The 14,304-nt window shown below is 46.7% G+C and overlaps 2 protein-coding genes across 29 annotated transcripts in view; one reads left to right on the top strand and one right to left on the bottom strand.

Annotated features, from left to right (window-relative positions):
* LOC108112518 (PDZ and LIM domain protein Zasp) overlaps nucleotides 1–9,552 on the top strand; it is a 57,099-nt gene extending 47,547 nt beyond the window's left edge. For 8 of the 27 annotated variants that reach the window (XM_017222412.2, XM_017222411.2, XM_017222414.2 and 5 more), the window contains 4 exons: nucleotides 2,496–6,954; nucleotides 8,240–8,423; nucleotides 8,495–8,734; nucleotides 8,806–9,552. In XM_017222412.2, coding sequence (XP_017077901.1) covers nucleotides 2,496–6,954; nucleotides 8,240–8,423; nucleotides 8,495–8,734; nucleotides 8,806–8,883 — 4,961 coding nt within the window. In that variant the 3' untranslated portion in view covers nucleotides 8,884–9,552. Of the gene's footprint in view, nucleotides 1–796; nucleotides 1,009–2,495; nucleotides 6,955–7,236; nucleotides 8,147–8,239; nucleotides 8,424–8,494; nucleotides 8,735–8,805 lie in introns of those variants that run through there. The other 19 variants (XM_017222427.2, XM_017222428.2, XM_017222431.2 and 16 more) reach the window with 6 other exon arrangements.
* Nucleotides 9,553–10,056: 504 nt separating this feature from the next.
* LOC108112777 (cyclin-dependent kinase 12) overlaps nucleotides 10,057–14,304 on the bottom strand; it is a 35,734-nt gene continuing 31,486 nt past the window's right edge. For both annotated transcript variants that reach the window (XM_017223051.2, XM_017223050.2), the window contains exons 6-7: nucleotides 13,678–13,770; nucleotides 10,057–11,428 (exon numbers count right to left, since the gene is read on the bottom strand). In XM_017223051.2, coding sequence (XP_017078540.1) covers nucleotides 10,918–11,428; nucleotides 13,678–13,770 — 604 coding nt within the window. In that variant the 3' untranslated portion in view covers nucleotides 10,057–10,917. The remainder of the gene's footprint in view (nucleotides 11,429–13,677; nucleotides 13,771–14,304) is intronic.

Raw genomic sequence — 14,304 nt, 5'->3', positions numbered from 1 at the left:
TCCTCGAATGTTTGTCTGTTTGTTTGTTTGTTTATCAATTACCGCGCCTCGCGATTCTGGCTGTCATAACGGAAATGAATTAACAACAAATATGGCGACGCCAGCAATTGCACATCAAATTTATGGGGCAATTTTTGCCAGTGCTGGCTACCCACATTCGTTAAGCAATTAAAAATGCAATTAGCAAGGGACGCGAACTGAGAGACTCTCTCTGGGTATAACATAAATCTTCATTTCGGCAGAAATCAATCTCCTAATCAAAGCGAAAATCACGCACGACCACAGCAATCATTTGGGGTTTCGGTTTTTCGGGTTTAGTTTTCCCAACCCAAACAACTCCAAAAAAAAAAAAAAGAAAAACCAGTGGCAGCATATGAGCAAATCCAGTTCCAATTTGCTTTCCACAGAGTTGGTGGGGTAAAAAGAAATGTGCTGGCAAACAAATGTTTGCCTTGCACAAATGCCGACACGCACAGGCAGCTTTCCCACACGGAGCGGGAAATGTAAACGAAAGCAGATAAATTACCAGCCATTATTATACGAACAAGCATCCGCCTCAGCTGCCCCCTCTCTTAAGCCCCTGAATTTTCCACAATTTTCTTGGTGAGAGTGGCCGAATATTGAAGCGTGCCAAGGGGCCATATATCACATGGCTTGGCATTCGTCAGGGAGAGACGAGGATTTATCGAGGGCACTTTGCCTTCTATTTGTTTGAATATTGGGCCGAACTATTGTCCTAGGCTCATTAAGCATAATCCCACGAATAACTTTTGTTTTCGGTTTCTGCTTCTTTTAGGTTACGGTTACCCCTACACGTATTAGAAAATCCCTATGACCCCCGCACACCACCCACAAAAACCCAACAATCAAAAGGCGTGCAAAGTTGGCGAAATTCTGGAAAAATAAATACAAATATATATAAATGTTCTACGAAAATACCTAAGCATACATACTATCAAATGGAATACTATGAGTTTTAAGCAAATAAACTGCGAATACTTCAAAGAATATATACCTCTATAAAGATCATTATAAGAATCATAGTATAAATGCTTCGTGCCTAACCGCAAAATGCTTAAAGCGCTCTGAAAAGTCTGTCTGATATAGAATATGTATATGTTACGAAATATCTATATCTATATAAGTACTAATCGAACTGTGTCCTCAGCTATTCTAAGAATTTCTTTCTTTTGCACAACTTTGCATGCCTTTTGTCTAAAAACAATAGAGGGGAATGAAAAACTGGTAGGGAGGGAGGGGGCCAGAAATAATAAACATAAAGAAGAACTTTTACCCAAATGCCCTGGCGGCCTCTTATTATGGTCGAAAAGTTTTCTGTTGCTGCTGCCAACATTTTTGATATGACAAAATATTTGCGGCAATAATTTCGTTTCATTTCGTTTCGTTTGGCTTGTTTGTTTTCCGTTTTGTTTCTGCCACAGAAACACTGAAACGATCCTTTTGTTGCCCCATCGTGTTGGTCGTGTGTTTCTGCCATTTTCAATTTCTGCGAAATTACAGCCAATACCGAATTATGCATAATAAAATCCAATGACTACCTGTCGACGCCATTTTTGTTCGCAACTGGAGTTGGTTTGGGGGGTTTTCCTACATTTTTTTTCTCTGGGTTGAGGGGTTGGAGGAGTCAGACGTGGGCCCATAAAAAATGGAAGTAAATATGCGTGCCTAGCGGAGAGAGTTTTTCCGGGCTTCTGTACACGCGTGTGTTTATTGTTGCTCGCCATGAAAATGGCTCTGAAAATAAGAAATAAAAAATTTATTTTCCCCGGCAAAAGGGGAATAAAACGTTGCCACCCCGCTCCCCACCACACGACTCGACTATTGTTGAATCGCATTTAATATTTTCCCTCTTTATATGGCCAGCCAGCCAGCGATACACCGTTGTTTGTTTGTCTGTCAACAAATTGCAATGGGGTTGGGGATGGGCGTGAAACTTTTCCGATCCCTCTCATTGCTTCGCTTCGATTGAGTTGCCTGACTTAACCGTCTTCCTGCTATGCCTTACCGTGTGTGTGTGTGTGCCTTGAACTTGACCATCCATATACACCACTCGAAGCACCACTCGAGGAACCACTCAGTCCATTACCTACACTAAACATACCACAAACTGAACGAAATCAGGATTGAGTTGCTTTAGTTTTTGTGCCGCCTCTTGCCTTGTAGTTTTTAGATAAAGTTGTGTCTATATAGTTATGTAATCGCCTTCGAATCCGCTGCCGCTGTCGCCGTTGCCAAACACCACTGATCCACTGACCTTTGAACCACTGACCACTGATCCAACACCAAAGCTCTGCCGCCTTCTCAGTGCCAAGGACTAACAAGCGCTTGTCTTTTGTTTCTTTCTGCTCTTATATTTGCCCTGTCCGCCAAAAAACAAAAACACAAAAAACCAAACTAACTCTGCACCATAAACACACAAACTTGTCCCCAAAAAACACTTGACCCCTGCTGTTTGACCCGTCCCATGGAAAAAGGTGGAGAGGCTGTTGACGAACTGCAGCCGGAATACGAGGAGGAGGACTGCTATGAGGTGGACATCGAGGTGGCGTTGGCCGCTAGTCGGCAATCGCAGCGTGGATCTAGCTTCACCTGGCCACCGCCGCAGGATGATAGCCACTTGGCGCCCACCGCCGCACCACTTTACATCCCTCCGCCGGAGACGCAACATGTGGTGGTTACTAATCCGGTACAGCAAGTACCACCATTACCACCTGGAGGAGCAACTGCTCGACTAGATCCGCAGCCTCAAGTGCAAGCCTCAGCACCTGGTGCTCCCCAATGGCAGAGTTACTCTGCGCCCCAACTAACCACCTCGAATGCCCGTCAATTGACGGAGCAAGAGTCCAGCTCGGATAGCTATACATCCACTTCGACAACGACGGCAACCACTTCGGAGGAATATCAGCGAATGTACGCTGCCCAGATCCAGGCCTATCAAATGCAGGAGCAATCTGGCTCTGAGTTCGATTACCAGGTGGATTATGGCAGCACCCAAGATTCTATACAGGAGTATGCTTCAGGGAGAAGAAGTGCCCAGGAGTGTGTTGACTCCCTAGCTGTTCCCTTGAGCAATTACAAGCTCGTTGATATGGTAAGGGAAGTGACACCCAGTCCCGTGACCACACCCACTCAAACTCCCGCTCCTGCTGCTCCTTCAACCCGTCGCGTTGTGTTCAACGATGAGCCTGAGATCAAGGAGTTGCCCCAACTACCCGTTGAACTGGAGACCATACCCGAAGCCTCGGAAGCTGTCGAAGATCGCGAAGGTCTTGTGATCGAACAGCGATGCCAGATCCTGGAGAGCGAACGCAAGTTCCAACCCACGCCAGAGATCAAGATTGAGATCGCCCCTGTGCGCCAAATACCTCCAACCAAGATCCCTAACCCAATGCCCAAGGAGTGGATAAATCCTATGATTCGTGTCTTGACCACAGCCCCGGAGGTTCCTTTCCATCTGGTGGAGTGTCCTTTTCCCCGGCCCTGTGGGGACGACTTCGAAGCTGAGGCGGCAGCCGCTGAAGCTGCTCGAGCCCAAGAGGTTCCTGCCCCTGTTCCTCCTCCTCCTCCATCGGCACCAGCTCCAGCTCCAGTTGAGCCATCACCTGCTCCTTTAAGAGAATCTCCTCCCCGAGGAACCCGGCTCACCCAAGCCATGGTAACTGCTCCCGAGTTCGAGCTTAAGTTCGCTCCTCCCGCTGATCAGGGCGTCCCACTTCCGGAGGAAACCGAGCCCTATATGCCACCACCCATCGACACGAAACCCTATTTAAGGGAGGATTACCGACCCAAATCACCATTTGTGAGTGCTCTAACCACTGCTCCCGATCGCCCCTTTGAAGGTCATTTCGACAAAGATGTACCCATCCACATGATTGACTTGCCCACTCCCAAAGAGCACCTGAGCATGTGCGATGCCCTGTGCACTGCCCCGGAACGTGGCTATACCCCCCTGAATCCCGAGAATGCCATGCATCGCATGGACGAAGAGCAAAAGCAGGAGGAACTTAAGAAACGTGAATTTCAGGTGCTGGATCATGAGGAGGAATTGGGCCTTCGACCGGAGCCACCACAGTCGGTGGAGTATTACGAGACGCGGAAAGATCAGCCTCGGAAATCCTCCGCCTTTGCGGCCATGCAAGCATTCCAGCCATCCCGGGAACCCCTGTCCTCGAACTCGGTTTCGAATGCTGGAAGTGTGCCAGAAACTCCACGTGCCTCGATTGTCTCTGCACTGAGGGAAGAAACTGATCTGGAATACCAGAAGTATCTGAAGGCGCAGCAGCGCAATCAGAAAAGATTGGACTACTTTCATCAAAAGGAAGAGGAGCTTAACGGTATCCAGGGTCAGCAGTTAACCCAACTGCAAAGGGAACTCTCGCATCAGCAACAGAGTCTCCTGAGCGAACAGCAGCTGCAGCAAACTAAGTTATTGCAACTGCAACAGTGTGCTCAAAGTCAAGAGTTGCAGCAACAGATACAGCAACTTACGCAAAAGTCACAGCAATCTTCTCAAGTCAACCAGCAACAACAGCAGCAGCAACAGGTGTCCCAACAGCAGCAACACTCCCAAGTAACCCAACAAAGAACCCAACAGCAACAGCAACAAGTGTCCCAAGTAACCCAACAACAGCAACATCAACACTCTCTGCTTTCGCAAACCACACTCGCTGAGACCCAAACCCTTCAGGCCAACGCCCAATCTCAGAGTTCCGCTTCCTACAGCACCAAAGCGACTGCTTGCTCTAACTCCTTTTCCACAGTCCCACCTGCCACCTCAACCGCTTTTGCACCTGCTCCAGCTACAGCTCCAGCTCCAGCACCAGCACCAGCACCAGTACCTCTTCCTGTTCCTGTCAGCACACCTGTCCGCCTACCAGCTATCGCTGTACAAAGTAGCCAATACAGCAGCCAGTTCGATGCCCACGAACTGATCGAGGAGACCGCCGAGGAGCTCGAGCACTCGGAGGTCCTATTTCCGCCGCCCTCCCCGCTGAGCCACCTGACCAAGCAAGGCAAAGCCGTACAGTCCGGCCTCCATAAGCCGGAAAGCATCCCCAAGTACCAGCGCAACTGGACGGTGCTGCCCACTCAGAGTCCCATTCGCACTCCGGAGCCCCAGGAGCTGCGCGAGAACGTACCGCTGGCATTCGTAGATGCCCCGAAAGCACCAGTCACTAGTGACTCTTCCACTGTACATAGACCCATAGCCATAGCCCAGAATGCTGCGCCGACAACTGTGGTTGCTCCTTCCCGGGAAAAGGAGAAGGAGCGGCGACCGCAGATGTCGGTGCCCATTATAGTTGAGGATCGTTCGGGTCCAGTAACGATGGCTTTCCAACCGCTAGACGAACTGGTGCGACCGGATCAGGCCCTGACGCCCACTAGGCCATACACCCCGTCGCTGACCAACAAGCCAGCTCCGATTGTGCCCTTCTACCAGACGGAGGAGAAGCTCGTCTTCGAGGAGTGTTCGGCTACTCATGCCAGGAACTACAACGAACTGAATGCTTCGCCTTTCCCAGATAGAACACGTTCCCCGGCTCCAGGACCGCCACCAAATCCCCTGAATGCCATTCGAGCTCCGAGGATGAAGGAACCTGAACCCAAATCGACTATTCTCTCTGTGTCTGGAGCTCCTCGTCTGCAAACAGGCTCCATCACCACGGGTCAAAGTTACCAGGGTCAACTCTTGGCCCACTCCGAGCAGAGTTCCCAGTCGGCCAGCCAAAGCTTCACCCAGCAACCACAAAGGATTACAGAACAGAGGGTGGGCAATCTAAACATCCAGCAAAGGGAGCAGTCTTCACAGCTACAACAGCAAGCCCAATCCCAGTCTCAGAGTCAAACACGCAGCCAAGTGGGAAATACTCAAATAGAAAGACGTCGCAAGGTCACCGAGGAGTTTGAACGTACCCAAAGTGCCAAGACTATCGAGATCCGAACTGGCTCCCAGTCCATCACTCAGTCTCAGGGTAAATCGCAATCTATTAGCCAGGCCCAGGCTCAATCCCAATCCCAGAATCAATCGGACACAGAGCGTCGCTCTTCATACGGCAAGACAGGATTTGTGGCCAATCAGGCAAAGCGATTGTCCTGCTTGGAGCAGGAGATCAGCAGCTTGACCAGTCAATCCCAGGCCATCAGTGCAAGGGCCTCTGCTCTCGGCGAGGGATGCTTTCCCAATCTAAGATCACCCACTTTTGACTCGAAGTTTCCACTGAAGCCAGCGCCCGTGGAGTCCACAGTTCCTGGTTACGGAGCCGTACCTGCGGCCAGCAACAAGCTAATGGCACCACCACCGGGTTTCCTCCAGCAGCAGCAACTTCAACAGCAGCAAAAGTCTGCTTTCTCTGGCTATCAAGCCACCACTTCATCGGTGCAGCAAAGCTCATATGCAAGCAGCTCGAAAGCCACCTCCTCATCGCTCTCATCCTCATCAGCATCTGCTTCAGCATCAGCATCCGTCGCGAGATCGTCGCAAAGTCTAACCCAAGCTTCTGCTATTACTACCACCACTAATAACCAGGCCACCACGGCCTACAGGAGCAGCAATGGCAGCAATATCAAGCCTAATCTGGCCTCGCGGCCATCCATCGCTTCCATCACAGGATCAGCAAATGCACCTGCTCCTGCTCCTGCTCCATTTGCAGCTCCAATTAAGGCTACTGCTCCATTCAAAACACCGATTGCCCCGAAATCGGTGATAGCGAACGCCGTTAACGCTGCTGCTCCGCCTGCGCCCGCTGTCTTCCCGCCAGACCTGAGCGATCTGAACTTGAACTCTAATGTGCCTGATTCCCCAGGTGCCGGAGGAAAGAGCGCTGGAGCCTTTGGAGCCACCTCGGCGCCAAAGAGGGGCAGGGGTATCCTGAACAAAGCAGCCGGACCCGGAGTGCGCATCCCATTGTGCAACAGCTGCAACGTGCAGATCAGGTGAACAGAGCATCCCAGAGTTTGTTGTGTTCCAAGTTTGATTTTGGTGTTCAATCTGTTTGTTGTGTTTTGAGGCTTTAAATGATCTTAGTTCGTCCTATTATCTGATCTTTCTAACGTTATTTAGTTAATCGTAATGTTACTTAGTATAAGAGTTATCTTTTTGGGATCAGCTTCCTACTGAAAAGCTTGATCCCATTCAAGAAATCCCAACTAATTTGCCTGGCCACCAATCTAACCCGCTAGCTTTTTGTGTTTTTGTTTCCCCCCGTTTTGTTCCAGTTCCCACAGGAGCTTCCAGCGCTGTCAAGGCCACTAATCCGCATGCTAATCCTCAATCCTTTGCTACTTTGCCACGCCCCCATCCTCAGGCAACTGACTTACCCGCCAAGGAATTAGAAAAAGGAAATCCTCAGGAGTCGGACGCCACTTCCATGCTTGCCGAATCCATTGGAAAGATCGATATGGGCGACAAAACCCACGCATTTATGCAAGAGGCCGGGAAAATCATTACCAATATGTTAGAGGCACGATTGGCAAATAATGGTGGTCAGAATGGTCCACTTTCCCATGCGGGGAGCTCTTTGAGTCTGCGCAGCAATAGCAGTTCAAATCTCTCAAAGAGTCCGATGATTGTACGCAAACGTCTAGATCTTGATGACTTTAAGAATTTGGATCCCACCCAACCGGTTACCCTGCAGCCTGTCATAGCCGTACATTCCCAGAAGGATCTGCCTACGGAGGTGGGCAACCAAAAGGCCCAACCTCAGGTTCCTCGAGTGGAACAGACCCTACAGATGGAACTCCCCGCTCAGCATCCCATGAGCAAGATTCTTGATCTCTGCGATAGCGGCAAGGCCATTGATACCCCCGAACCGGTGGCATTTAGGAATAATTTGAGACGTACTGGGGCCACTCATGCCGCTGACCGCAGATCCTACATAGAACCCAAACAGGGAGTAAGCAATGTACCATCTGTTACCAATCAGAATGCCAATCAAATAGAAAGTCAGCCAGGAAATCAGAATGGCAACCAAAACGGCTCACCCACCTACAGTGTTTCCGTTAAGGCCTTGGGACCTCATAGTGAAGATCAGACAACCATGTCAGAGGAGAACGAAAGGGCGGTGAGTCAGTTGCTTAAGGAGGGTAAGCGACCTGTGTGTTGTCAGTGCAATAAGGAGATCACCTCGTAAGTACAGCTTGCTTTTTATTTATTTTGTTTAAATATTTAAATTATTTTCGAAATCCTCAAAATTCATTCGGTTTAATCTCCCTTTCACAGAGGACCTTTCATCACGGCTCTTGGCCGCATCTGGTGCCCGGATCACTTCATCTGCGTGAACGGCAACTGCCGTCGTCCCCTGCAGGACATTGGTTTCGTTGAGGAGAAGGGCGATCTGTACTGCGAGTACTGTTTCGAGAAGTACCTGGCGCCCACCTGCAGCAAGTGCGCTGGCAAGATCAAGGTGGGGTTTTAAACTTACTCAAATCTCCTTTGAATTCCCTGACTAACCATTATAATTTCTTAATAACAAAGGGTGACTGTTTGAATGCCATTGGCAAGCACTTCCATCCGGAGTGCTTCACCTGCGGCCAGTGCGGCAAGATCTTTGGTAACAGGCCCTTCTTCCTGGAGGATGGAAACGCATACTGCGAGGCCGATTGGAACGAGCTGTTCACCACAAAGTGCTTCGCCTGCGGCTTCCCCGTGGAAGCTGGCGACAGATGGGTGGAGGCCCTGAACCACAACTACCATAGCCAATGCTTCAACTGCACGGTAAGAATTTATTGATATTTATATTTACTTTATATTTAAATATATTAATGAATAACATTCCTATTTTATAGTTCTGCAAACAGAACCTGGAGGGCCAGAGCTTCTACAACAAGGGCGGACGTCCCTTCTGCAAGAATCATGCGCGCTAAAACCGCCGATTAGATGATTTTGTTCGACTTCAGGGATCACGCACACTAACCAACAACAACAACAAACACAACTATATATCACAATCCTCGGATTAGTTGGATATGAGAGCTTGCTCTCAACACGTATCTAAAAGCTTATTATTGCAATTGTCAGAGTGAATAATGCGTAACAATTATTATTTCTATTTGTTTTATGAATTGTGCACACAAATGTTATCCTAATTTTAAATGATGAACGAATCACTCTAAATCAAAAAAAACAAAAAACGTAGCTTCAAACGACACGAAATCGAATTAGCTAGCAAATTATATGCCCCAAAACACACACACACAAAACAATTATTTATTCAAGAAAAAACATCGTATCATAACCGAACTACCGATCCCCCAGCTAAATATGTATGTACTGTGGCCAGAGTTAATTTTACTTAGTTGAGCCTGAAAACTGTTGATCAACCCCGAAAGCTAAATGCTAACAAATCGCGCGAGAGGATTTCCGCAACATATATTGGCGGCCTAATCGGAAGAGTCAGTAAAAGTCAAAACGAGGTTGTCAGCAGGCAGTTGCTTATTTAATTTCTAAATTTATGTTGTAAATTATCCATAATTCGATTGTAAATTGTAAATGATCAGAAAGTGAATAAATTTCGAAATCTTTTTCGCGTTTAATAAATGAGTTTTGTTCTGATGGTCGTAAACTGGAATCCTAATTTACTTCGTTTGTAATGTCATAATCGTTGGCAACTTCCGGTTTGCTGCGCACACGAATTCCACCGGCTGCCTGAAAGTATGCAACAGTGTTTTTTGTTTTCCGCCTGTATGTCGAACATACACATACTTACCGCCTTCCACCCAAACGAACACACACATGGGCACGCACTTCCACAGCAATTTCATGCTTAACCAATTTTTGTTGGTTTCATTTGAGCCTGGTATTTTATTTTTTCGGCTTTCGGTTTAAGGTGTGAGTGGGTTTGCTTGTGTTGGGTGTTAATCGCTTGGGCTCGAAAACCCTCCTCCGCCTCATTGAAATCCCTGGATTTTTACCCCTCTGCAAAACAAAAACTTCAGAGAGGCCTGACGATGGCAGCAAAATTCACGCTAGATTAAGCAGGATCAGGACGTGGAGGCATGTGCCACGCCCTTCGTGCGAGAAAGAAAAACAATTTGGGGTTTTTGTGGCATTTTTCAACGATTTGTTGGGTTTTATTTCTCATGTTTAGTTTACGTTGCCTTGCACATTACGTTAAAGGACTTTAAGTTAGTTTTCGAGTGTGTTTGTTTGTTTGTGTGTGTGTGTGTGTGTGTATGTATGTGTATGTGTTGTACTCGTGCAGGACACGCGTACAATTAGTCGTAACTTACATATCAATTAGGGGTAGGTCTACCTATTTTGTTTTATTTTTTTGTGCGAAACGCATTCAGAAATCGAAATCGACATCGAAGTTCAGTATTCAGTTGGATATTCGTGGTTTCCGAAAGTGCGCGCCAAATTTGTCACCGTAGCGTTCCGTTGCGAGTTATGTATACCCCAAGGGGATACTCATATCTACATACACTATATACTTAGTTTTTGCTCTTCGTTTCTGGCCTGGTTTATAGTTTAGTTGCTAGAAATGCATTCGAAATTTCATCGTATTTACAGTTTGATAGTTGTCGTCTGAGCTCAAAGTTTCTCTTGTTCAACATTTTTGTTTGTTTGTTTTTGTTTTTGTTTTTTTTTTGTTTTTGTTTTTGGATACTTTAATACTTTAATGGGTAGTGGCGTATGTATGTATAATTGCAAGTATCTAGAATTCGTAATAACTACGCTGCGCATCTGCTTAATGCTTACAAAAATAAATTCAACACATTCAAGTACAACAAACATCTTAACAGCTAAACGCCGCTTAAAGATTACAGGTTACAGATAGGGGTTACATTACATTCATTTAGGAGCAGCTTGAGTTCCGTACAAATAAATACCTTTGGGTTAACGAGTGTCTGAATCTGAAGTATCCAACTGAAGTTACGTAAGTTAGTTCAGTTCGATCGCTACAGATGCGCCAATATATCGATCTGATCGAGTGTGCTGGCCTGGCCAGCTGGATTTTGCGTTTGCGTTTGGGTTTGCGTTTGGCTGTGGGTGCTTCCAGGTGACTGGGAAATGGTAACTATCGTCACCAGATCCTTGTTTTTGCTCTTCGCTGATGCTCCTCCTGTTGTTGTTGTTGTTGTTGTGCTAGATTCTCTATCTGGAATCCTATTCGAGGACTCTATCTCCACAATGGCCGAGGTGAGCAATGTGTTCGACTGCAACGCCGTGTAGTCCGGCAATTGCTCCACCACCGATGGCTCCGGCAGTTGTAGATCTTCGTTGGCCAGCAGTCTGCCAGATGGAGCCGTCTCAATGTTCCGTTCACTGCACACAAGACTGGCGGGTGTGGCATTTCTGGAGCGGTAGCTGGGCGGTAAACTGTACTCCGAACCTCCCATGCTGCTGCTAATGGTTCCACCGGCATTGCCTCCCCCTCCCATTCCGGATCGCAAGGTGGTCAGTGGAGCTCTGGAAGTAAGTGAATCAAAGGAATGAATTATTTACACATGAGACAAAGTCAATCCGGTGCTGTTTGCCCTTCTCGGGCATAAGAAAATGGCAAATATGTTAACCAAATGCACAAATTTGCATCCATGAGATAGGGTCTCTTCAAAGGGATATATATTCCATGAGCTTTGTCTATATGAGTGCACTGGAGAAACCTTTTAAAAGGCTAAAGTCTTGTAAATTAAACAATAACTTAAAATCGTCTTCTTTAAATTTTGTACAGAAAATACTTTATTTTATTATCAGTAGATGTTTTTTCCAAATTGTTACTTGAAAATATTTCCAAAGCTCCGATAGTTTCTTTCAGTGCACCCAAAATGTCGACAGCAATCAGTATGTATGGGATATATGACGATTCTGTACCTTTTCAAACATATATACATGCGAGTGTGTATTCTCTATATTCCCATCTTTGTCAATTTAAATAACAAAAGGCCGCTGTGGCAATTGTTGCCATGTGCATGGCGATAGGTAAAATGAAAGGGATTTTCCGGGGGTAGGTTTTTCAAAAGGAGCTATTTTTAGTAGGTTTAAGGTTCAACGAGTGAGTAGGGGTGGAGAAGTGAAAAGAAGAGAACTAAACCCAAATCACAGACAATTCACACTTCAGTCGGCAGAGCACAAAAGTCAACACTCAAACGCTCATCTGCACATAATGGCCTGCCGGGTGCTCCAAAAAGGGGGCGTTGCCGTGCTTCTATGGGCGTGTCTGGTTGATTTCTCAAAATTCGAGAAGCTCGCACAAATTGTATGGAGCAATTTGGAGTATGTAAAATTGCATTTAATTGTTCCGACAAAAGACGCCGGGCGAACGGAAACAGGAAAATAAGTCATCGTCCAGGAATATGGACATCCTGGCGAATCGAGCCTATCTATGTATATAGATGTTGGCCTCCATTGTCCCAAAGATGCGATGATGTGATGTGCTGTGCATAACAGGCAATTTTCGCAGCACTTTGGCTGGCTCTTTGTTTGTTTAATTGACTTGGCCAGCGCAGCAAGGACAGTTTTCCGTCCTTGGAGCTAAGGGCATTTTCGCTTTTTCCCCTTACCCCCTAGGACTGCCTTTCCGGGCTGCTTGTTATGCGGCTTGGCAGGCTCTTCAGATGTGTGCGCGTGTGTGTAAATATTTTGCAAAATTTCCCAGAATTCTTTGCCAGTTTTTCCCCTCCGCACCAACACTAAAGTCATTTGAATACGCAGCTCGCATACACACTCGCTTTTACTTGAGAGCCCTGCCTTAAAGTATGCTGTGATTTCTTGCCACACACTTTGCATAAGTTTTGCTTTTTGACATACTTCTACCTACCGAACTCCCTTCCCTGACTGCTTCCCCTTCCTTCCGTTTCCGCTGGCATTTTTGGCTAACCTAAGTGTGCGGGGAAGCCCCGAAATCAGATTTCCCTGCTCCCGCTTTCCCTTTTTCCATTTGCATTGCACACATTATAAATATTCAAGTGTGTGAGTGAAGTAAATTAATTTGACATAAATACGTTACGTTACGGTTTGAATGGCAATTCTCTAAAACGAACTGCAAATACAATTTAAATACAAAATTCAAGCCGCCTTTGTCTTCTTCCTTTCGGCCAGTAATTTGTTTGGCCATAAAAATCAACTTTTCTCATTAGCCCAACATTATGCGTTCCGGAGCGATAATTATTCCAGGGCCACCCACTTTTCGGGGAAAGTCCTTGTCATTTAAATTGCCATTGTGTGAGTCATGTTTTTGGCTTTTGTATTTTCGAAGGGCGTAACGTAATCAGATTGCTCATATATATTCTGGGGAGGATTGCCTTATCTCTTCAATTAGTTGCCGAATCAATTGGCAAGTGTTTGCTGCCATCATCAGGCAATCTTTTGATTCGAGTCATCCCTTCGAATGGGAAAAATCGAAAATTCCCCAAAAACTTTTCAACCCCCCCATCGAAAGCGATGTGTCAATGTTGACACCCTTGGAAAACCACACAAAAGCCAAACCGCTATAGCAGAATCACCCCGGATCCCAGATCTCGTATATCCCAATCCCCCAAATTTTTCCTTGGCCCGCGCTCCACCTACTTTCGGGTAGTCTGGAAAACATTTTGCGGTTTGGCAGGCGCCAAACTTTGCAAATAACTCACGAATGGCGGAACGGAGAAGTCGGAGGACGCGTTTCAAGGGGAGATGGGTGTATAAAGGGGGGGAGTTGTGGCGGAAACGGAAGTACTTACCTCAGCAGGCTGCCCGCATGAGATCGATAAGTGGGCGGCGGCGAATTTCCACGCACCACGCCATTCTGGCGATCGCGGTCCAACAGCAAAAGTCTGCGGGAGAAAAGCGGAAAGGATTCGGTTGAGTTGCTATTGCAGTTGTTGTTGTTGGTATGTGGCACGACAGGAAAAAGGCGGCCAGCAAAGGGTTCAGGGTAGGGAAAATTCGGATGTGGACACTGGCAATAGATACACTGAGAGAATCGGAATCCCAGAAACAGGTTATATATTTATAAATCTGGCAAAATGGTTAAGATGAAGGCAAGACATTTAACATCTGATCTGAGAATAATACTGATTTTTAAGTTTAAGTTAAGATAATTTTAACTGCACTTGCAACGAATTTAGTTAAATTGAAGTGACTTTTAGTATTGCTTTATGTAACAACCCGAAGATTTCTCTAAGTGCTATTCGCGATTCTCTCAGTGTAACTACAAAACGCTCTGGCCGCTGCATAATTATGCATAATGCAATTAATTGCGCCAGGACATGCGAGTGGCGGACGAAAGCCGCAGGTTCGCCACCAACTGCTGTCCTTGCGTGTAATTTATGCACCAGCAGTTCTGGAACACCTTCTACTCCCAGTAC

Source organism: Drosophila eugracilis, unplaced genomic scaffold, assembly GCF_018153835.1.
Source record: "Drosophila eugracilis isolate 14026-0451.02 unplaced genomic scaffold, ASM1815383v1 contig_90, whole genome shotgun sequence".
NCBI classification, from domain to species: domain Eukaryota; kingdom Metazoa; phylum Arthropoda; class Insecta; order Diptera; family Drosophilidae; genus Drosophila; species Drosophila eugracilis.
Note: the sequence above shows the minus strand (reverse complement) of the source record. Positions and strands in the feature narration are given on the sequence as shown.